Source organism: Aplidium turbinatum, chromosome 17 (assembly GCF_918807975.1).
Source record: "Aplidium turbinatum chromosome 17, kaAplTurb1.1, whole genome shotgun sequence".
NCBI lineage: Eukaryota > Metazoa > Chordata > Ascidiacea > Aplousobranchia > Polyclinidae > Aplidium > Aplidium turbinatum.
The window spans coordinates 19803476-19826975 of NC_137488.1; the positions used below are offsets into that span (position 1 = coordinate 19803476).

The 23500-nt window shown below is 36.6% G+C and overlaps 1 protein-coding gene across 1 annotated transcript; it reads left to right on the forward strand.

Moving 5' to 3' along the window:
* Positions 1-1224: 1224 nt before the first annotated feature.
* Positions 1225-21589, forward strand: LOC145786297 (uncharacterized). Its single transcript, XM_082597937.1, has 15 exons — positions 1225-1379; positions 1904-2067; positions 2399-2530; positions 2809-2944; positions 3446-3543; positions 4104-4212; positions 5270-5421; positions 6602-6687; positions 10097-10168; positions 11168-11415; positions 11972-12133; positions 16953-17059; positions 19500-19628; positions 19982-20187; positions 21376-21589. Exons 1-14 carry the CDS (start codon positions 1316-1318, stop codon positions 20162-20164), a joined length of 1842 nt encoding a protein of 613 aa, XP_082454063.1. The 5' UTR covers positions 1225-1315; the 3' UTR covers positions 20165-20187; positions 21376-21589.
* Positions 21590-23500: the final 1911 nt, after the last annotated feature.

Sequence of the window (23500 nt, forward strand, 5' to 3'; positions counted from 1 at the left end):
GATCGACGCCTCGACGCTGTATAACGACACCCAACGTTTTAAAGTATAGGCTTACTTAGGAGTAGATTGGCTTCCTTGCTTTCCCGCTCACTTAATCGCTTAATCTAGATCTGGTTCGTGAGATTTTGAGACTAAATATATCAACTGGATAAGACAGCCAGCCACATCTTTGTATAAGTTGTCTACAAATCACCAGCATAAAATAAATTGAACTTTGCGCGGTTTCTTGACGAACTAGTGTAGACGAATATCTCATGATCAGGTTTTCTAAAAAAAATATGGATCACTCTTTTGAAAACATTTGCGATCAATTTTCCAATCATGACATTGGTATACTGTAAGACCTAAAATCTTTAAAGTGATCTTATAATCTCCTGATAGGAACTTGTCACCCTGTTCTCGCTTGTGCCGACGACAATTAATAACTTTATTTTTTCATCCTCCGATGCTTAGATTCACGTATGGGAATAGTCTTCACCTAGTCTTTTGCATTATCGCAAATCTGGAATACTGTATTTTTAACAGGCAACATTAGATTATACTTTAAACAAAACATTGAAAGTTAGTTATAATCTTGAAAGTCTCGAATGTGTATTACAAATGCTGAAAAACATTTTTTCAACCACTTTTTAATTGTAGGTTATTCAAACATGTCACAAGTTGGTCCATTGATGCTTTGTTCAACTGCATTTGTGGAAAGCTTTGGTAGAGATCAGGAAACATGTTTTAATAAACTTGTTGACAAATAAACTTTTTTCACTCTGGGTATTTTTTTATAAATAGTCAAATGGCATAGATCTTCACAATTGTGAAAAGGAAAGTTTTACCTTACCGCTAACTTTTGCACGTTTCTTCTTCGAAACTGAACGTTTTTTTTCACTCGTAGAATTTCAGTTTTTACAAAGTAGTGAGCCATTCTAATCGTAACAGCAGATTGATGTAATACGACATCAAATACTAATAAGTAGCCTACGTTAAAAACAAGATTTTTGCGATTACAGTTGAACGAAACGATTTATTGTGTTTTGTTAGTAATACAAGAAGGGTCGTATAAATCGCTGCCGCGGGGCCGTTCACTGACAAACGAAACGTATTTTGCACGCTTTGAATATAAATTTTTATAAACCTGGATACGGCAGATAAAACAAGGGTACACTATGCCTGATGCTAATTTACACAGTAGTTGCCAACATAACAATGAAGACTTTCTATTTAGTTTCACTCTACTTATTCAGGATGAAGAAAATTGTTTACGTTATTTAATCTATCTAATAACTGCACGGATCATCGTAACATATAAAATCTTTTCTGAGAGATGTTTGGACTGAGGATATTTTTGTTGTTCCTCTGCTTCAAACATGGATTTCCGCATCAGAAAGGTGAGAATATACTGTGAAAACACGAGCTAAGCTTTTTTGTGTTTAGCAATATGACTTATTGTCACAACAATTGGTACATTGACTAATCATTGTGATGTAACAAATCGTGTCACGATAATTCGAAGTTGGTATTGCAATTTCGAAACTGAGTTTTACAGCTTCTTAAATTTATCTTCTGTTTTACACCAAAACATTTCTCTTAATTTTAACTTTCTGAATCTTCACTATAGTACTGTACTGTATTTGTTGTGTGTTACATTATTGCATTAAGATAATTTATGTGTTACTTACGTTACTTACGTTATACTGTATAACAACAATCTTGGTTGAATGCAATTGAAATTGTTTACGTAATTTTTTAGCATAGTTTCAAAATAATTAATATAATTGACAAAAATGATGATTACATGCTGTAAGTGTTTATTACGTGCGGTACCATTGCAATAGCTTTACAAGAATTTACAGCAGAGCTGCCAGAGAGTAAAATACGCATTTCATTCATTTTTGTATTTTAAATTATTTAGAAGTTCCAGATGAAGCTTGCATTTTCAAAAGCATCAGCGAAGATGAACTGTTTGCGTATATTGGATGGCCATATAAAATACGATTTGACTTATTCTATAAAGGGTCCGACCATACTGCACTGAATAACATTCGCAAAGAGCTGAGATACAAAGAAAACATTTTAGTGAGTATTGTTGAGATGTATTCTCACCAAAATCGTTTAGGCCTAGGCCGGAAAGCCTATGATTTATTAATTGTATGCAGTGGCGTACGTTAGATTGTGTAACGTGGGATAATTCGATTCAATGAGTGACACTTTAATAGTTTTTAACCTGCGCAAGTGTTAAGAACAACAAACGATAAAGTAAAAATTGTAAAAGTTTGCTAAGTAAACTGAGTTGAAGAAGGGAGGGGCATGGCTCAATGGCCCCCTGCGTGCGCCACTGGTTGTAGGTTTTTATCCTGCATCCTTCAGACATGATGTGAATCGTATAACAACCACAATTTGTGTTCAGTGTCTTATTCGAAATGATCACGGGGTAGTGATTTTGAACAAAACAGCAGCATTGAATAATTTGGAGGAAGTCCATATAATTTTACCTGATCTGTATCCGGAGAACTCTACAGAATTTGTTCTAGAAATTCAAGTAAGATATACACCAATAGTGTCTGTTTCTAGTATGAAATCATTGCTGGGCTTATAAAATACTGTAGTTGTGCAAAGGGCCTCATACCAGGTTCTATACAAAATGACAAATTTTTATATTTGAAGCTAAACATTATTTTGTCATGTTTCTTCTCTTATTTAATCAATCGTCTGACCTGAGGGCCCGTATTAGCGCAAAGCTAGAAAAGTAATTGGAGTCGCAATTCAATGCAATAACCTCGAATAATTTAAACTTGAGCTCAGAGTTTCTTCGTTCAGGCTTCAAGATTAAACAAGTGCTTGTCCATTAACCTTCAACTTATTCTCACACCGTTTCAATCATCATACTGGAAACAGCTTCCACTTTACAAGGGGAACGCTAAGCTCGGAAATCAATTTAATTTCGACTGTTCTGGTAAGTGTGTGAAAAAAACTTGAAAATAATAAGTGCTTCCAGATCCAAATGAAAAGAGAAAAGAGACAATAAATTTATCAATATTTATTTTACATTTTTGTTTATCTTTTAACATTGCTGATATGACGTAGTGTATGTTTTAGGGTATTGTATTATTGTTTTAATTCTATTAATTTACAATTGAAGACCTGAGTTGAAGAACTTTTAAGTCTGAAATACTAATTTTGAGAAAAAGCAAGTTATCGTTTTTTCAAACTTGTTTAATACTTTATGCAAACACCAGCGTGTGTTATAGCGAAATAAAACCATTTTTTAAATCAAATCTCGCGCGGAAACAGGTTTTGACCATCATACTGTATAACATACCTTTGGTGATAACTCAATTTCTACAAAATGTGACTTAAAGTAGTTTTACAAACGTTTTCAATTGCTGCAAGATATTGTTAACTCGCATAAAGTTTACTTTTTCTTTTTACAAAAAAATTAATCTTCGTTCATCAGATCATGGGGCGCTGGTGCCGCGCGTCCAGGATTGGTTTGCCACGGATTACAAATGGAGAAGAAACTCATCGAGTCTTCCAATCATTGGAACCACTAAAGTAAGTGTCGAAGGTGATTGAATGATTGAGATATCTTTGTAGAATGTTCATGTGGTATAGGCACTTGGATTTCAAACACACGACTTTGCTTCTAAACCCGAGTTAAGCACCTTAGTTATATGCAGAGTGAATAAATAGAAGGGAAGTTACTTCTTATGGTAAATTAGTCAAAACGAAAGATTTTCATCAATAAATTCGAACTTGGAGTTTTTTACTCGTAAATAAATTTAAACCCAGGGTACTTCCCAAACATCAAAATCCGTCATTTTTGCATTTATTCAACGTCTGCAGACTGCAATGTAAAACGAACGCATTTTATTGTTTCGGTTCTTCGCTTTTTGACCCGCAAATAAATTGTGACTATATTTTAACTTATGTATCCAATCTTGAAAAGCGTATTATGCATTACAGTGTACAACTGTACATATAACCATTTGGAGCAACGAGATATCTTTCAACAACGAAATCGCTTATTTTTAAAATGATTGGAAATGGACTAAAAATGGGTTTTGCACAATAATGTTGCCTTTGATGGCTTACTTTCTTCAATCGCTCTGCAGCTCTACACGGTGTCATCTATGACGTGGAACGACGAGGGCGTTTACATCTGCTCTGTGACGTACAAGGGGATGAACAGAGCACTTCTTGTACAAAGCATCAATGTGACATGTGAGGTCTTAATGCAGTGAGCAATACAGTAGAAACCTTCTCAAAATATCATTAAATTTTCTTGTTTTACTATGCACTACTTTAACTGCGAGAAATAATTTTCAGATATAAATGACAACTCAAATTCTGAAGCTTGATTGTTATTTTAAATAGATGGAAAATAAAAAATGCGTAAACAATAGTTAAAGTAAATTAAATCACTGTTATCAAAGTAACCCATTTACAACCAGTGCTTTGGAGCCGGCATGAAAATGAAACTGCTCCAGCTCCGGAGTTCTCTTCTATCAAAGCATAGTGCCAGCTCTGGAGCTCTTTCATACCACTGCTCTATCCCAGCTCCATTTGAGTATATTCTCGAGCACTATACGACTTCATTGATAGTCACCTTCGGTCAGTAATCATCCCAAATTTAAAGTTTTACGAAATAGCAGACGCACAACATTATTTTTCAACAATTGTAAATACCAGCCGACAAGTATCAATTTTGTGATGGGTTGCTGTTAAATTATGTGAAATCAGCCAATAGCAATAGCATCTTGTAAAATTAATTTGAGCTGGAGCAGTTTATTAGACAACTGGCTCCAGATAAATTTTATATATAGCTCCTATACTTCTTTTGAAAATGCAAAGCTTCCGGGCTCCGGCTCCAGCTCCAGCTCCAAAGCTCTGTAATTACCTGTTTTACCCTTTGCAGGTTTAACTGCTTTACTTTTTGCGCTTGGCATTGAGCATTTTTTTGTGGTGATACAATAATACCATTTGTCATATAAACAATAGCTCATTTAGCCGAGCGACAACATTGTCGAAAGCGGATACATGTCATACAGTAAATAGAGTTTGATACAATCAATTTGTAGCGTAGTTGTAAATATAATGTAGTTTTTCAATTATTTTTATATGCTTTGTATACCTTTAACTATTATTATGTTTTTATTATGTTCTAATCCAACTATTAGTATTCTTCATTGTTTGTTGTGGAAAAGAAGGTAGACTTTTTTGAATATATTTTTTACTACGTAGAAATTGTATTTATTTCTATTTCTCCCAAAATTTTTAGGCCCTACTGTATCCCTCATATCTACACCAATCTTAACTTGCTCCAGCGATGTTTTGTTCCGGAACAAAGGGAGAGATGCTAAAGTCACGTGCCAAGGTGTCATCGGGATAGGAGCACCAACGAAGAGGCATTTCCGTTATTATTGGAGCAAGGTACTCAATTCATAACTGTCTTACCATAAGTCTGTGGAAGTGAAACCATTGACGGATTCAGGGGGGAGGCCATTGAGGTGATCGCCCCTCCTCTAAAATAGAAAACAGTAACTTTATTCACTGTACACTGGCAAAGTCGGATCGCTCCCCCTGAAGCTAGTTGGCTATTTGTTGGATCCTCTTTTGCGTGGAGTTTCTTTTGTTACATTTTTTTTGACTGTTGCAGATTTTGCAAACATACAAAGCTGCTTGTGGTTAAAATTTTTTGATACTATTAAAGCTTTTGTACCTTGCAAACTGTGCAAACTGCTGGTAACAGTCTCAAAAAATTGTCTAGATATCGTCTTTTCTCAGATTTACCTGGTGAGCTATGTTACAGTCGTTTTGTTGACTGGGGAGGCAGTGAACAAATGAAAATGTAACTTTTAGAAATTTTTTAGCTAAACTACTAAAGAAACTGCAAAATGTGGCAAATTGAGGGGCGCATTTCATTTCTCAAGGGGCCGCGTTTAGAGTCTTGAAAGGACTTAGTTTTTGTAAAAATGGTGCTCTCTTCGTGCCATTTGCGTCTGAGATTGTGAACCTACAAACTTGTGTGTATGGAGTTTGATCGTCCAGTTACGTTCAATAAACATTTTTCAATGTATCAGTTTGATTCCTTGTCTATGCTGTTCTAATGGACGGAATATTCATACGCAGTTGCCTAGACATCGGAAGCCCCGACAAATTTCCAAGGAGCAAGAATTAAAAAAAAAAACGTTTTCTTTTGTTTTCAGTAGTGTATTTGTATCAAGTCCTTATTTTGAAAACAACTCCTGCTTTTCGAGAAAATTACCTTTTCACTCGATTATTTCATTAGTAGGGCTGCCTCCCTTTCTTAGAAATTTTAAACAATTCTTAAGCGTTGGCTATTTTAAGTGCCCCAAGATGTCATTGGTTCTGGGTCCAAATTACTCCCAACAACAATTCTGCTATCAAGCAAAGTTTTAATTTTGAGGGGAAGTGACTCAAATCTAATTTATTTTAGTATACTATGGGTTGTTTCAATTAAGTCAAGTTACCGTTTCACTTTACACGACATGTTTCGTGTGTAATATAACATGGAAGAGATTAGCTTTTGTCTGTTTCGTTGATGCAACACCACATTGGTTATCCTACAATCCCAACGTTTTTCTTTTAGGCATTTCCGAATGGAAACATCATAACAAAGAAAAGATGCAGACATGCACTAAAGTCACGTGACAACTATCATGTATCTTGCACGTAGTAAGTGGGCATGGGTTCTGAATAGTTTGGGTGTTCATCAGGACAATTATCGTTTCTAGCACTAGTTGCAACGTTTATCTAATGAAAGTGAAAGTAAAAGCAACAATAAACAGGATGATTTATTGCTTCACTGTTTTGATGCGCACCATGACAATGCGCATCCTCAGAGAAAACAACATACAAAAAAAAATGAAACATGACATGGGTTAGTATGAGATTACGTGCTAATTTATTGACGCTAGACTGAAAAATTTTTTTAATTTTTTTCAAACTTTAGAAAAATTTTCAACGTATCTTTCCTATACAAATGTATTTTAATGTACTGTAAGCTATGCATGCAAAAGTATTAAAACTATCGCTGATATTCTTTTATTCTTTTGTGGAGCTGTTTTTGACAAGCGATTATGCAAATTAAATATAATAAAATATCAGTAAAACTTTTTTACGTCCAAACACTTTCAAACAAACTTTTATTCTGACACAAAATTGTTTTATTCTGATTTGACATTTGTTGCTCCCAATTAAATTTTGGGTGACAGAAATCACCGCGAAAGCAGAACACATGAACGCAACTGACCCGACGCTCCACCAACCCGCAAAAACATATTGACGATACACTTGGAGGCATCGAAAACACAAACAATCATCTAAGTGAGATAAGATAAGTTGTTACACAAGAAACTATTGATAGAAGTTGGAATGAAGTTAAAGGAACCTTAAATGATGCAGCTACTAACATTCTACCATCAAAGAGGAAAAACATTAAACAGCCTTGGATTACTGAGAAGATACTTGACTTAATGCAACAGAGAAAGAAAAACAAATTCAATAATCACAAGAAATATAAAGCTTTTAATAAGGAAATATCCCAATTATGCAAAAATGCTAAACAACGGTGGTGGGAAAATCAATGCAGTGAAATAGAACAACTAGAAGCATCTCATAAGTCACTTGAATTACACAACAAAGTTAAACAGCTAACATGTTTGAAGACAGCTGAACAAGAAAACAGTTGGATAGAGGAGGAAAATTATTATTTGAGGAAGAAAAAATAAAGAGTAGATGGGAAGAGTATGTAACAGAATTATATGATGATGATAGAAGATGTATTGTAGGCCTATGCCTAAAATTACCAACAACGAAAGAGAAGAAATATTGATATCTGAAGTTGAGAAAGCCATTCAAGATCTGAAATGTAATAAAGCTGCAGGAAAGGGTAACATTTATCCAGAAATGCTAAAAGCACTCAATGGCGTAAGTGTCAAACGCATACACAAATTATGTAATGAAATATATATGACTGGATTTATACTTGAAGAAATGAATGAAACTGTTTTTGTCAGACTACCAAAGAAATCCAAAGCAAAGAACTGCAGTGACTTTAGAACATTAAGTTTGATCAGTCATGTACTGAAAATTTTGTTAAGAAATCGTAAAACTATTGAGAATGAGGTTAGCATGACTCAAAGTGGTTTATGACTGGTAAAGGTACACGAGAGGGTATACTTAATTTCAGAACAATTTGTGAGATTTCCTTGAAAGAAGTTTTGATTCACACAAAACTAAAGCTTCTAGATCAAGCGGCGCTGGTTGGACTCTCGGGATGTGCGCTTGAGCAACGCATTTCAGGACTGCTCTCCATTCAGCGGCACCTAGTGAATGGAATAATTTCCCAGGCAACAACACTTGAACAATCGGAAACTTCAATTTGCCAATCTCAGTAACCGGCCCTGCGTCAAAAGCCTCTAGGCTACAAGTATGCGAAACTACCAGGAATAACCAATGAAGGCTTTGTCAGTCCGAGGATAAAGATTCAAATTAAACTACACTAAACTATCCTAAAAATACAAAAAAAAAGAAAATTTTCAATTTCGAAAACAAATGATCGCGAGGAAAATTTAAAACTACAAAAAAGAAGTTAAATGCTATCATCATTAATCAACTAAGAAACCAACATAAGAGCACAGAAAGAGAGTGACTGGGATGAGACGAAGAATCAAAGTCTACTAGCACCACTGCACGGTTTAAAATCACCATGAAACCAATATTTAAATACGCCAAACAAGAATTTACAAGAGTTTTTTGTAGCAGACTATTTTTTGCTTTAAAAGATGTCATGGCAGCAACAAGCCATAAATATCTCGATGCAGAGGCTGCTCGAAAGTGACATCAGCAAGCAAGGGAATCACCGCTGCAGCCAACCTGTTCGAAGCTGAGTCATTATTCTTTGAAAGTAGCAGCCACAGACATCGTGATAGTTGATTCCACTTTCTCACACTTCTTTCTATTTCTTATCAGGAAAGATACTTAGGAAAGATTAATGACGTAGTTTATTTGGATATCAACGTACAGCAGTCAATTGAATGGTCGAATAGTTCTGCTTGCTTGTCGTATCTAGGCTTGCACCTGGTGGTTGAAGATTTAAATTAAGTGGACGAGAAGGCAAGGAAGCCAATCTTCGCGTCCACCTTCAGGCATGCCTTTAAGTGTCCTGCCAAAGACACAGCCGCATGCTTTTGAGCGGAGTCGAAGCGGCACCTTTTCGAATGCCGTTCCAAGCCTCTCACTACCAGGGCCGGATTTAACCCAAGTGCTGCCCTAGGCAGATAAAAAAGTGCTGCCTCCAAAAATTTTTTTTCGATGGTGATTTTCGATTTTTCGATACAACACAGGCACTTGTCCTCAATTGTCCTCAATGCCGCCATTTTTTTAAAACTTCATGAAACTAAAGTTCTTTCGTAAACTAGTCTTACTTTTTGGCTTGTTTACATACTTTAAGCATCAAAGCAAGTAGGCCTAGGCTACACAAAATAGCCTACAGCTTTCCCATCAATCTAACATTGACTAAACAAATTTTTTCTAGGCTCTTTTAAATTTACTAACAGTGAAATAAACCGAACAAAGATTAATAAAAACTGCACAAACAAAGCCTAATACTCCATACTAAGCGAGACAGATAACTAAAAGAAGCGCTAAGCAGCACATATTGTTGAAAACCAATCAAGCGTGAAGTATTCTAGGGGCGATGACTTGCCATACATGACTTGCCACACTGTTTATAAATGTGAGTGAAAACCAGATTTGAGCAAGACTGGTTATCTTCCAAAGAAAAAAATCCAGCAATGGTTTTAGTACCAAGTTTTACGAGCATCGTAATCGTAGGCAGTTTGATTGCCTTACATCTATCAACAAATTTCATATTACAGTAGCGTCTGATACAGTAGGGTCACTGAAATAAGCTCGTAAACTCAGTTTTAATTCAAGATACACAGATGTTTAATAGACAGCCCGAAAGATCTGTACCGAAAGCTGTCGTATCTTGCTCGCGAAAAAAAGCGTTTTGATGTAATGTAGTTTTTATTGCATGGCAATGAATTTATTTAAAGAAAAAAAATCATTTATTTTACAGCGAGATTGAGAAACAGAGTAACGTTGATTGCAACGTTTCAAGCGCAGTTGTCCGGCTGTACTTCAATATCAAGTAAGTTGCATTTGGGAAAGCACATTCCAACGTCAAGCAAAAAGATAACATTATTTTGAGATGGATACTTTGGAAATAATTCTTATAATGATTGAACAAATAAAATGGATTATTGAATGAGCAAATTATTTAAACAACACATACAAAATGAAAGAATACATGAAAAAAGATGATTAAATGAGTAAATTGTTAAAACAAGAGATTTCGCTCGGATTTTTTTTGCCTGAGTCTCTAGAGTAAATTGTCCACCTATTTCCACCCAAGGTATCAGTCATTCCTCAGAACACATCAAAAGGTTGCTACAAACCCAGATTCTACCACTAACTTTCATAGCACATGGTGACAATTTTCTTGATGAGTTACATATTTTTATGCACATAGCTAAAGCGGCGGCAGGCCTTTGAGTGTCACACAAGTTAGTGAAAAGCTATGTGCTTCACCTTGGTTGGTTGGTTTTTGAATCTTTATTCTCGGACTGACAAAGCCTTGATAGATTATTCCTGATAGTTTCGCATACTTGTAGTGGCTCGTCACACAGGGCCGGTTACCGAGATTGGCAGAGTGAAGTTTTCCAATTGTTGAAGTGTTGTTGCCGGGGAATTATTCCATTCACTAGGTGCCGCTAAATGGAGAGCAGTCCTGAAAATGCGTTGCTCAAACGCACACCCCGAGAGTCGAACTTGCACCGCGTGATCTTGAGCCGGGCGCCTTTGTGAAACTAAAATAAGTTATTTAACAATGAAAATAAAATACAAACAAGAAAATACTCATAGAATAAGCAGCAGAAGAACAAAATTCAAGATGAAAACAATTTAAAGTGCGTATCTAATCTGAACCATAAAGTTTCTAGTTGGTCTAAGTACGATGAAATTTAGCACCGCTGTCAAAGTTAACCATTCAATTTGGAGAGATGAATTGATTAAGACGGTAAGGCCAAATAAGATTTGTAAAAACAAATAAATTTGTCAAATCACCTTATTTCTTCGTAATTTAATGTAGAAATATAACGGATGAAGACTTTGGAGAATATGTTTTGGAATTACAAACTACTGTAAGAGGATCTTCTCCGGTAAACTCAACATTCCTGTTGCAACCCAATGTTGCTCCTCATCTGATAACTCGAATATCCATCATCATGACCTGCATTGGTCTTCTAAGCTTCATTTTGCTTTCTGCTGGCATCATCTGCTGCCATTTACCACACATTAGAGTTCTCGCGAAGAGGCATTTTGGAGAGTATGAAAAAGGTAATTTAGACTTTCTAGAGCGGTAAGATGGCGTAGAGGATAAAGCGTTGCCTTTCAAATAATGCGATCCTGGTTCGACACCCACCTGAACCCGATTGCTGATAGACACCGCTCACCTTTACCCAGTCCTTGGGTTTAACACTTTGGGTGGGGGTAGTTGTGTGTGTAGTTATAGCATGACAAAAACCTTATTTTTTCGTTCCTCAAAGCTCAGTAACCGAATATGGGACCACCTTAGCTTAACTAGAGTATAAGTTATAAACATTATTACTTATGTAATTATTCATTGTTATTGCAATGTTAATTTACACATCATGACTGTAAATGTCTTGAACTTGTTCTACTACGTTATCACTCCATCTTGATGCAAAATGGTAAGTTCACTTCGATAAAAACTAAATTAACCACACTTTGAGACAATCAAATATATTTTTAATTATTAACACCAAATATCTATGACATTCAAAAGTAGACTACAGAGAAGTGGTGAGCCATTCTAACACTGACAGAACAATATTTAGGCTACTTTTCTTTGATATATATTTTTGTTCACCAGATGACAAGAAACACGGGGCTTATTTCGCTTATAACTTCTCTAAAGAATTTGATACATTTTACCAAGAACAAGTTCATCAGTCTGTCAAGATGACGAGAAGCATTCTAGAGGAAATGGGCTACAATGTGTATGACGAAAACAAAGATGGTTGTTATGAACAATGTGGGTGAAAATAGAGAAAATCGCTTTGATTAAACAATAGAAATATACGATTTATAAAGTGAAAATTGATTTCTTTGAACCTCTGTGCTGACTTGTACGAATGTATGTGTTACGGTACTGAAAATGATAAATTGGGTTAGAATCTATGCATTTAGCATGCAACTGAAGGTCATTTAAATATAAAGTGAATAAAATCACTTAATTTCATTGAATGGAAACAAAAACCACACAGTTAGTTTTCTTGTAATAGGCAGCATTAAAGTTCTTAACAGTCTTTTTTTGAAATGCAAGAAATGCAATAGGCCTACAGTATCATGCAATAATAATTTAGCTTATAAGCCTACCTTAATAGACCGAGAGCCTACGACAGAAGATTTCACCCCATAAGGTACAAAAGGTTTGACCCCTTGAAGTTACTGGGGTCAACCATGTCACTCACAAAAAGTATGGAAGATTGACCGCACCGGGTGGATCTAGACGCTAGAGCCCCCTAAAAAGCCCAAAAAGGGGGTTAATTTCACCTCATATAGTACATGAACCAAACTTGGTGAATACGAAGTTTTATGTCAGGACATCACAAAAATATCAAATCTAACATAATTTTCGAGTGGAAAGGTGATGTAAGACCCCCCCCCCGAAAGTGACATCCTGGGGGGTTAACTTCACCCCATAAGGTACATGGACCAAAGTTGGTCAAAACGAAGTCTTATGTCAGGACATCACAAAAATATCAAATCTAACAATATTTTCGGGTGGAAAGGTGATGTAAGATGCCTTCAAAGTGACTTCCCTTAATGTGACCCCCTCGGAAGGTTTATTTCACCCCATAAAGTACATGGACCAAACTTGGTCAAAATGAAGTGTTATGTCTGGACATAACAAAAATATCAAATCTAACAATATTTTCGGGTGGAAAGGTGATGTAAGATGACTTCAAAGTGACTTCCCATAATGTGACCCCCTCGGAAGGTGTATTTTACCCCATAAAGTACATGAACCAAACTTGGTCAAAACGAAGTCTTATGTCAGGACATCACAAAAATATCAAATCTAACAATAGTTTTGGGAGGAAAGATGATGTAAGACTCCCCCAAAGTGACCCCCCAGGGGGTTAATTGCACACCATAAGGTAGGCTACATGGACTAAAGTAGGTTAAATCGAAGTCTTATTTCACGGCATAACAAAAATATCAAATCTAACAATATTTTCGGGTGGAAAGGTGATGTAAGATGTCATCAAAGTAACCTCCAGAGGGTTTATTTCATCATAGAGTACATGGACCAAACGTGGTCAAAACGAAGTCTTATAGGTCCTAGGACACCACAAAATATCAAATCTAACAATACTCTCAGTTGGGAAGATGATAAAAAACCTACCCAAAAGTGAATCTCCTCCTATAGTTTAATTTACTTCATTCCTTACTCGAACCAACCTTGGTGTAACGGAAGTGCTATGCCAGGACAGTACGAATGGATTAAATCTAAAAATATTTTTATATAGGTTTTGGTGAAATACATTCACAAGCTGTCCCATGATGCATGAAATGGAACTATAGCCTACTTTACAAAAAGTTTTTGTATAAATCATATTCACTCAATCGAAAAAAGGCAACAGGACATGACAATACATGGCTTTGTAACACCAAAAACAGAAAGTACATAAGAAGCATATAGGCTACAGTCATGAGCGCCGATCGCTTTCTAAGATAGGTGGGGACATTTACTAGGAAAGAAAGGGCAGACGAGCGAAGCGAGCTGAAAGATTGGGGTCTGTTCAACAAACAAACAAATAGGCCTACAGTAGATAGGCTACAAGTCTAATGCGATGTATTTTAATTGTCAGTGTCAGCATTGGACAGCAGAAGTCCAAACACTGCAACTCGGCAACGAGTCTCCGGCGAATTAAAAACGAAGTCCTTGGTTGATCCTTGGCTTGTAATGAAGGTTGATCGAATTCAAAACTTTATTGTGCACATAGCAGACCATTGCATGATTTGGCCGTTTCTGTGTCATGGTAGATCGTAACAAAGTTTTGATACGTCGCAAAGTTGAAAATGAGCGTTCAGCTGAACACGAGCGGGCTGGTGATATGAGCAAAAGTTCCACTTGCGGAAACATTTGCCGAACAGCGGATGGTATCTTCTTGAATATCATTGGAAAATCTTGTGCAAGGGACTCTGTGTCAAAGAACTGAAGATAATCGTCTACCAAATGTGATTGTAGCTTTCCACTAAAGAGTGAATCTTGTAGAATTTTGTAGTGCTCAAGATCGGTCGACTTGAAATAGTCAGTAAGATTTTGCTGCGAGCTGTCAATGACTGCAAAATACTCTGACCGATCGATCTTGAAGTTTAGGAGGTTGACCATGGCCATGTCCATACTGAAGACGATTTGGAACGTGACAAGTCTTTTAAAAATTGGGTAGGGTAAGAGTTTTTTCAATTGAAAAAAAGCTGCCTGCCAGCCTTCCAACTGCTGATTTTCCTATATACAATTTTTTGCCAAACCGGTAAAGACATTTCAGCAGCTCATAACCTCAATGTAATAATAACTGAAAAAATAGCTTTTTTCTTATACAAAAGTAACACAAGCTACACTTACTGCACTACATGCTTGTACGACTCTTTCAAAGTAATTCTAAAACTCTGCACTGTGTGGCCCTGGCGTAACCAAATTAAATACAATTTGCGAGTTACACCAGGGTTTCTCTGCCTAATAAAACATTTCTACTACGGTTGGGGCTTCCTCGCATAAAATAAAAATGTTGTCCCCTCCTTTCAATATATTTTAAACGTTTGACTGGTTAAATTGTGACATTCGGGTAATATTTTCCCTTTTACGTTGCAAAAATAATGTAAAAAGATGATGGGGACATGTAAAAAGATGGTGGGGACATGTCCCCACTGTCCTATAGGGATCGGCGCCCGTGGCTACAGTAGCCAGAAAATTGATCCAAGATCTTGATACGACCACTAAATGTTGACTTAATTGAACAACTGACTATCCAAATAAGACGAAGAATAAGACGAAGAAATGAAAGCGACAGCAGTGACAATGAAGAATAAAGAAACGACCGTTTACTTACACAAACAATCTCTGTTTATGAATGAACAGTTACAATAACTGATTAGAGACATGAAGCAAATGGCATTAAACAAAAGTTTACTACATTGGGTTTATTGGGTTATTTATTGTAGCAGCTGGAAAATGTTCATTACTGCCTGAATTAACGTTCCAAATGATTCACTTTGAAACGTTTTGATTTGGATAGTCAGTTGTTCGATTAATTCCACATTTAGTGGTCGTATCAAGATCTTCGATCAATTTTCTGGCTACTGTAGCCTATATGCTTCTCATGTAGCCTACTTTCTGTTTTTGGTGTTACAAAGCCATGTATTGTCATGTCCTGTTGCCTTTTTTTCGATTGACTGAACATGATTTATACAAAAACTTTTTGTAAAGTAGGCTATAGTTCCATTTCATGCATCATGGGACAGCTTGTGAATGTATTTCACCAAAACCTATATAAAAATATTTTTAGATTTAATCCATTGGTACTGTCCTGGCATAGCACTTCCGTTACACCAAGGTTGGTTCGAGTAAGGGATGAAGTAAATTAAATTATAGGAGGGGATTCACTTTTGGGTAGGTTTTTTATCATCTTCCCAACTGAGAGTATTGTTAGATTTGATATTTTGTGGTGTCCTATAAGACTTCGTTTTGACCACGTTTGGTCCATGTACTCTATGGTGAAATAAACCCTCTTAGGGTTACTTTGATGACATCTTACATCACCTTTCCACCCGAAAATATTGTTAGATTTGATATTTTTGTTATGCCGTGAAATAAGACTTCGATTTAACCTACTTTAGTCCATGTAGCCTACCTTATGGGGTGCAATTAATTCCCTGGGGGGTCACTTAAGGGGAGTCTTACATCATCTTTCCTCCCAAAACTATTGTTAGATTTGATATTTTTGTGATGTCCAGACATAAGAATTCGTTTTGACCAAGTTTGGTCCATGTACTTTATGGGGTAAAATACACCTTCCGAGGGGGTCACATTAAGGGAAGTCACTTTGAAGTCATCTTACATCACCTTTCCACCCGAAAATATTGTTAGATTTGATATTTTTGTGATGTCCAGACATAACACTTCATTTTGACCAAGTTTGGTCCATGTACCTTATGGGGTGAAATAAACCTTCCGAGGGGGTCACATTAAGGGAAGTCACTTTGAAGGCATCTTACATTACCTTTCCACCCAAAAATATTGTTAGATTTGATATTTTTGTGATGTCCTGACATAAGACTTCGTTTTGACCAACTTTGGTCCATGTACCTTATGGGGTGAAGTTAACCCCCCAGGGGGTCACTTTCGGGGGGGTCTTACATCACCTTTCCACTCGAAAATATTGTTAGATTTGATATTTTTGTGATGTCCTGACATAGAACTTCGTTTTCACCAAGTTTGGTCCATGTATCTTATGGGGTGAAATTAACCCCCTTTTTGGGCTTTTTAGGGGGCTCTAGGGACCAGATCCACCCGGCGCGGTCAATCTTCCATACTTTTTGTGAGTGACATGGTTGACCCCAGTAACTTCAAGGGGTCAAACCTTTTGTACCTTATGGGGTGAAATCTTCTGTCGTAGGCTCCCAGACTATAATTTGATCTAGCCGTCTATTGTATGCTGTAATTTATATATTATTTTTGTTTATTGTAGTTTGTTACAGAAGATACTTCACAAGGGGGTGCAAGTAGGTCATTCAACTGGCATATAGTAGGTTAATCAACTGGCATATAAATTTTCTCATTGCAGGCAAAGCTCAAAACATTCAATGGGGAATCGAACAAAGCCATCGCGTTATATTTTTCTTATCTTTTGAGTTCATTAAAGACGAATGGAGCCTAAAAACTTTGTACCAGGTAAATATTTATATATAATAAATTGTGTTTTGCTTATAGCAGCATGGTAGCTAATTATTTCACAAGTGTAGATAGAACGATCTGTTTCAGCCTAATGTTGCAGGTTCGTTGTGGTAATAGCGGTTTACAATGTATACATTTCGTCATTGAACAAGATTAGGGAACTGGGTTCCGAAATATCCTGACAAACCGCTGCTCTCACAGCAAACCAACACCATCAGACTAGAACAGGTCTCTACGTTTGTGGAATATTTGTATGTTACCTGAGTCTTCGAGATTGAGCTTGTCGGCTGCCAGTACATCTTTGACCTTTGTCAGTATACATCATTCAGTACTGCATTATCTATCAACTAATTTTGGAGACGAAAGCAAGTACCTCCACGTGGTCGTCCCCGCAAGTACCTACTTTGGGAAACTAAACTTCCTACAACTGTCGCTATAAAAGTCATTTATGGTATGGAAGGCCTAATTTCCATCGATGACGACACCAGGCAGTGGCTAACCAACGGATGCCCTGATATATAGCGACAATACGACAGAAGAAGAAGTACTGCATTGGAACAAGTTTCTCTAGATTGAGTATTTTAACTGATGTTTGTGTCTTTTGAGGCGCTACGTTCATAGACCACGCTTCAGAAAACATGAATAAACTCCCATCACTTCAAGAAGCACCTAGCACGTAGGCCTGCCCTATAGCATCGGATCATAAGCAGTTTAAGCATCTTCAATCTTTTAATCTGGGATGCCATTAGAAAGTACTGTTCTGGCTAAATAGACATGACTAGTTTTGAAAGAGTCAAATCGACCTTTATCTAATAACCTAAAGTCTCCAGTCCTAAAGAGGTTATCAAGACACAACGGATACTGACAAACTTTTGCAACTTTATCCGGGTTGTTCTCGGCACTTGCAGCAGATACAGAACTTAAAGTGGGTAATAAATTTGCCTCAGGAGTCCAATGTGCATGTTGCTTTTGTAGAAGGGGAGGAGCTGGGTTGCGGTAGATGATTACTATTTGTAGTCATATAGCGTTTAAAATGTTGGTAGAGAGGTAACTTTTTTAAACCATAAACAGACATAACTCAACAACAACACTACATTTAACATTATAAAAACAAAAAACAAAACGTTTTCGGCTAGTCATACAAACCTTTTCAAGCTTATAAGAGAAATATTTTTTTAAAAGAAATACTTAAGAATCATACACTATCACACTATATACAAAAGGATCACTGAAAAAATAACGCAGGATAACTGGTCAAGTATTTGAGAGGTAAAATTAATTAATTGTTCTGAAAAGGACTCAAGCAGATTACGCAAGATGGACAGAAGCACAGCACGAGATAGTGGCACAAACAAAGCAAGAATACAAGCACAAGACGTGACAATTCAATCAAAAACTATTAAAAGATGGGAGGCAAATGATTGCAAATAATTGCCTGTTGAGCCCTGGGTTGAAAGATTTGATGATCAATGCCTCGTGAATCTCGGTCTCGAACTCGGACAAACATTTTCGAAGGACTCCAATGAGGGTTTATTGTTTGAACACGATTGACAGTTTCTAACATGATCTTTAGTTGCGCTATTTTTATTAAAATTAGCTAAATCCAAATGCTCTCCCACTTTTGTCGCCAAATTTCGCGTGGTCATATCTATGTAGATGTCGAACTCGCATCATGCGAGCAAGTGAACTAATACACAACGTTTTTTCGCCATACTTTTGCTGTGATAGCGTATGATTCTTCAGTATTTCTTTTAAAACAATATTTTTCTTATAGGCTTGAAAAGGGCTGTATGACTAGCCTAAAACGTTGGCTTATTTTTTTTGGTTTTGTAATGTTAAGTGTAGTGTTGTTGCTGAGTTATGTCTGTTTATATAGCATTTTGGACTCCAATTGCTTGGCGTTGAGTTTGCAGTGATTAAATTACCAGTGGAATAAACGAAAAATACTTTGAAAATGACGACACGTCTAAGTTGTTCTTACCATCATTGCAGCTCCATCCAACCGACAAACTTCAAACAAACTTAAAAACAATGTTGTTTCGACCTTACTGCTGCTAAAGTTTCGATTCCATGAAACCGACATCCATCCATGCTAGAAACGATCCAGTTTATACCATGGTGACAAACGAATTGTTTAAGTCAGGGCTTTCCAAACTAGGGGTTACGACCCAAAACGGGATCTCAAATCGCAATTTTAGGGTCACCATACAAATCAAAAGTGGATCTACAATGGACAGTTCACAGTGTCGCACAAGGGGTCGCATAATAAAAACGCTTAAAAAGCCCTAGTCTAAGTCATAGAAGCAAAAGGTTTAACGCTAAACAACAACTTCCACTGTGTTGATACGAAGATGACAACTTTATAATTGTTTTGTTTTAAAGCATACTTAACATTAGATTTACTTTCAGTTTAGGTTATTTTATTTTATCTTTTTAGGGTTTCAATGAAACAATCAAAAATCCGGAATCAAAAATGATATTCATTATGCTTCCTGGGATATCTGAACACTTGAGGCAGCGTCGTTTTCATGACGTCACTTGCTTCATGATAAGGAGATCAATGCAGGTAAGATGCGTGATTATGATGTAGATAATATGAACCTTATGACGTTTACCGTGGAAATATTTTGTGACAGTTTAGTTAGAGCACCTATCTTGCAGTAAGATCAGTTTAGTTTGCTTTTATTTGTAATTATTGTAACGAAAAACAATTTTTGCCAACATAGCAAAGGTCTAGAAAAAAGTAGAAGCGACCAAACACAAACGTTATAACGTGCTTGATATCAAAACATGACAATCAAATTAAAAATTGCACGATTGCATAACCTTATCAAGATATCAGGCTTTTGTGGGAATGACGATGTAGCAATAATAGACACAGCAGTGATTAATAAAAACTGAAACTATTTGTGCTTGCAGCTCAACTACGTCATCAAATGGTCTAGCAAAAGGGACTTCAATAAACAAAAATTCAAACTGCAACTTGAAGACGCAATGCCAAAGTTAATGTCGCAAAAGGTCAAACGATTCAAGTCCTCGTCATCCGACATTGATTTATATGTTCCTAATTACAAAAATGTTTCGTTTCAGTACCAAAAGTAATGCTATTGAAGTCGATTTTGAAAGTAAGTTGTACTGCTGCGAACAAGGTAGGTTATAGTCAACTGGTCAATGATATTCGCTTTGCAATGACAAGTAGTATAAGTTTTTATTCTATTCCCTGCTCAATCTAATGGCAAGAGCAAGCGGCGCTGGTTCGACTCTCTGAGTGTGTGACAAGTTTTCATTCAATAATACTTAGTGGATATAATAATTCAAAGACAACAATCAGAAACTTCACTCTGTCAATCTGGGCAAGTCGGTCTTTGTCAGTGGTTTAAAGCTTCTAAAATATCCGAAATTGCCAGAATTAAGTTCTAAAAAAAGCTTCCTTAGGTCAATAAAGACCACACCAATTTGTCAAAAATTCGAAAAAATTTGGCAAACTGTTGATCATTTGATCTTAGAACTTAGATTTTTTCATCGACTGCACAACCCGGTGGCTACAACACAGTTCACCAGTGCGGAAACACTTTAGGAACTAGCTTATAGAGACAACGAGCTTCACGTGTGACAGTTTCATACGATACCACTACTACTACAATACTGTAGTTAGAATGTTATTCAATGTCGCAGTGTGTCGAAATCAGTGGACCATACGATTTTTTTCCAAACGAAAATTTACGGGCAGTTACAATCGAAATCATTTGTAAGTTCAAGTTGCTTCATTCATAGCAATTTGGCAAGTTCTTTAGCCCTGACAAGCTGCTATAGTCCGCTGTGCACTAGATGTTTGTTTTATTGTTTCACAAAATAATATTGCTCGGAACAAAAACACATCAAACAGTTTTTAAAGTTATTGCTTCATGTGAAAACCAAATTTTTGACGTAAATTTAGTTTTGTTAGAAAATACATTTGTTTCGCTTTGAAGTCGAAACGAAACAGAAAGCAAAGCAAAGTCTCCATTAGGGATTAAACTGGCGTGTGCAACGAAAGTATGTCGCAATAGTTGTTGTATTTCACCATAACATTGTTTATTAATATTTCTTTACGTTGATCATTGTTTTGCATCCATCACAGCACTTCGAAATTTCTATGTGCTTCAATAGATTTTGAGAAAAATTATTTCGAAGTTTCTTTTTTTGTAAAAAATTCCCTTTCGTTTCAAATAAGTCTCATTTCTAATCATTTCAAGTCTTATTTATTACATTTTTTACCTAATATAATGCTGAAGTTTTGTCATCTCAACAACTTCAACAAGCTGTTTTTACAGATGGCGACAAAGAAAAGCATACCTTTTGAAAATGTTGGAAATTCCCAAAGAGTTTGCCATCTGCCGTGACGTGATTGTTGATCTTCAGTGGAACTAGTTCGTGGCAATGACCAAACTAGGAAAAAGCGAACTGACAAAGGCGATCTGGTACTAAAACACTTCCTCAAATGGGCGATCTGCCTAATCCTTAAAAAACAAAATCAAACGTTTTTTATCTACACTCTAAACTTTCAAATCATTTGGGGAGGCTAGCACTTCCAACAGCATTTTAAGCAAGAATTTGAGGTTGCAAAACGTGTTTTCAAGATTTATGTGTCTTTTGACCTGTTAAGACAATAAAATAAACCATATAGAAGAAAGGTGCTTTTGTAGTAATTGAAGTAAAGTAATTTGCATTCACCACTACAAATTGTTCAACATTAAACATTACAAATTTTAGCAGAAATATTGGTCAGACCATAAGTTGTTTCTAATTGAAAATTAACGTCATCTGCTAGCCTACATGTGCAACAGGGAACGATCAAGAATTCCATAAATCTTAAGTTGCAATGCAGGAAAAAAGTTTTTAGGTTACCCGAAGTTAAATGGTTGGTTGGTTTTGAATCTTTATCCTCGGACTGACGAAGCCTTGAAAGGTTATTCCTGGTAGTTTCGCACACTTGCAGAGGTTTTTGATGCAGGGCCGGTTACCGAGATTGGCAGAGTGAAGTTTTCCGATAGTTGAAGTGTTGTTGTCGGGGAGTTTTCCATTCACTAAGTGCCACTAAATGGAGAGCAGTTCTGAAAATGCGTTGCTCAAGCGCACGCTCGGAGAGTCGAACTTGCGCCGCGGGATCTGTCAGTAGCTTGTTCAAGACAACCGCTAACATCGAGTGCAATGTCGGTTGGAAATCTTGCTGAAGTCAATTACGGGTCTTAACTTTGCAGAGCGACTTTACAGGAGCTCGGTTGACTTGTATTGATGTATGTTTCTTCATTGCATTGACATAAAGCTATCTGTGATTACAGTAAATGCAGAAAAACTGTAACAATTACCAAGCGAATGCTAAAACATAGCCCACGCGTGCAATAGTGAACAGTTGAATAAGTCAGAGAAACCCAACAATATGTAGGCCAAGGAAATGCTATGTGAGTAATAGTAAGCTTGCACAAAATATTGTATTGCACCGTAATGCATAAACTGCAATTTGCAAAGAGTAGGCCTACGGTATGCAATCAACGCGTCAGAAATAGGAGATAAAGAAAGGAAAACTAGAGAAGCCATATTATGCTCAAAATAGGAAAAAGCTGTGACCTTTACTAAGACATTTACTCACTTCCCTCCTTAGCTTTTGAAGAGTCCCAGATAGGGCTACCTTATCGTTGTCAATGACGAGGGGTCGATCGAACGAAAAGTCAAGAAAGGCAATCTTCGTGTCAACCCTAAAACGTGCTTTGGGTAGACACTGTTAAATCAATGAAACATCGAACCAATCAGAAGTTACAGGAACAGCGTTTCAACCAATCAGAAGTTACAGGAACAGCGTTTCAACCAATCAGAAGTTACAGGAACAGCGTTTTAACCAATCAGAAGTTGCAGGAAAAACAGAGAAAAAATCCAAACAGTTCTTATACAAAGTAAATTAAGTCAGTCTTTCTCGTCCACAGCTGGGCACAGAGGGTTAAGGCAGTGGTAATTTCAATGACGTGTGTTCGATTCCCACCCAAATTAGAACAATTTTTCTTCTGTAATTGCCAAACAAAGTTCATAGTAGGGCCAACTCTCTGGCTGAGTGCCAGAAGGGTCATAATTGCACGGCAGCTACTTAAACATTTTCAGATTAGTTGACGATGTCATTGGGTCTTACAGGGAATTGCTCTGTAGGGGCTTTACCCCATGTTGTTAGTTTTCTCCAGCCTTCCCCCTAACAAAATTTTTCACTATGCAAAATATTTTTTTGTGTGCATTATGATTTTAAGGAGTGGCGAATAAATTTGTTTTTTACTGTTAAATTTATACCGTTACAAGCACGCAAAAAAATTCCACTGCGCAAATTATCCAATTTTACTGCGCAATTGCGTATTTGCGCATCTTATAGAAAACACTGGTTGTCTCACTACAGTAGGAGACTTGCAAGCGTTGTGG

Bases quoted from the DNA above. Each gene is read 5' to 3' on its own strand.
- LOC145786297 (XM_082597937.1), top strand. From the start codon at position 1,316: ATGTTTGGACTGAGGATATTTTTGTTGTTCCTCTGCTTCAAACATGGA. The intron at 3,544-4,103 runs GTAAGTGTCGAA...ATCGCTCTGCAG, and splicing joins CAATCATTGGAACCACTAAA to CTCTACACGGTGTCATCTAT. The intron at 12,134-16,952 runs GTGGGTGAAAAT...TTCTCATTGCAG, and splicing joins AGATGGTTGTTATGAACAAT to GCAAAGCTCAAAACATTCAA.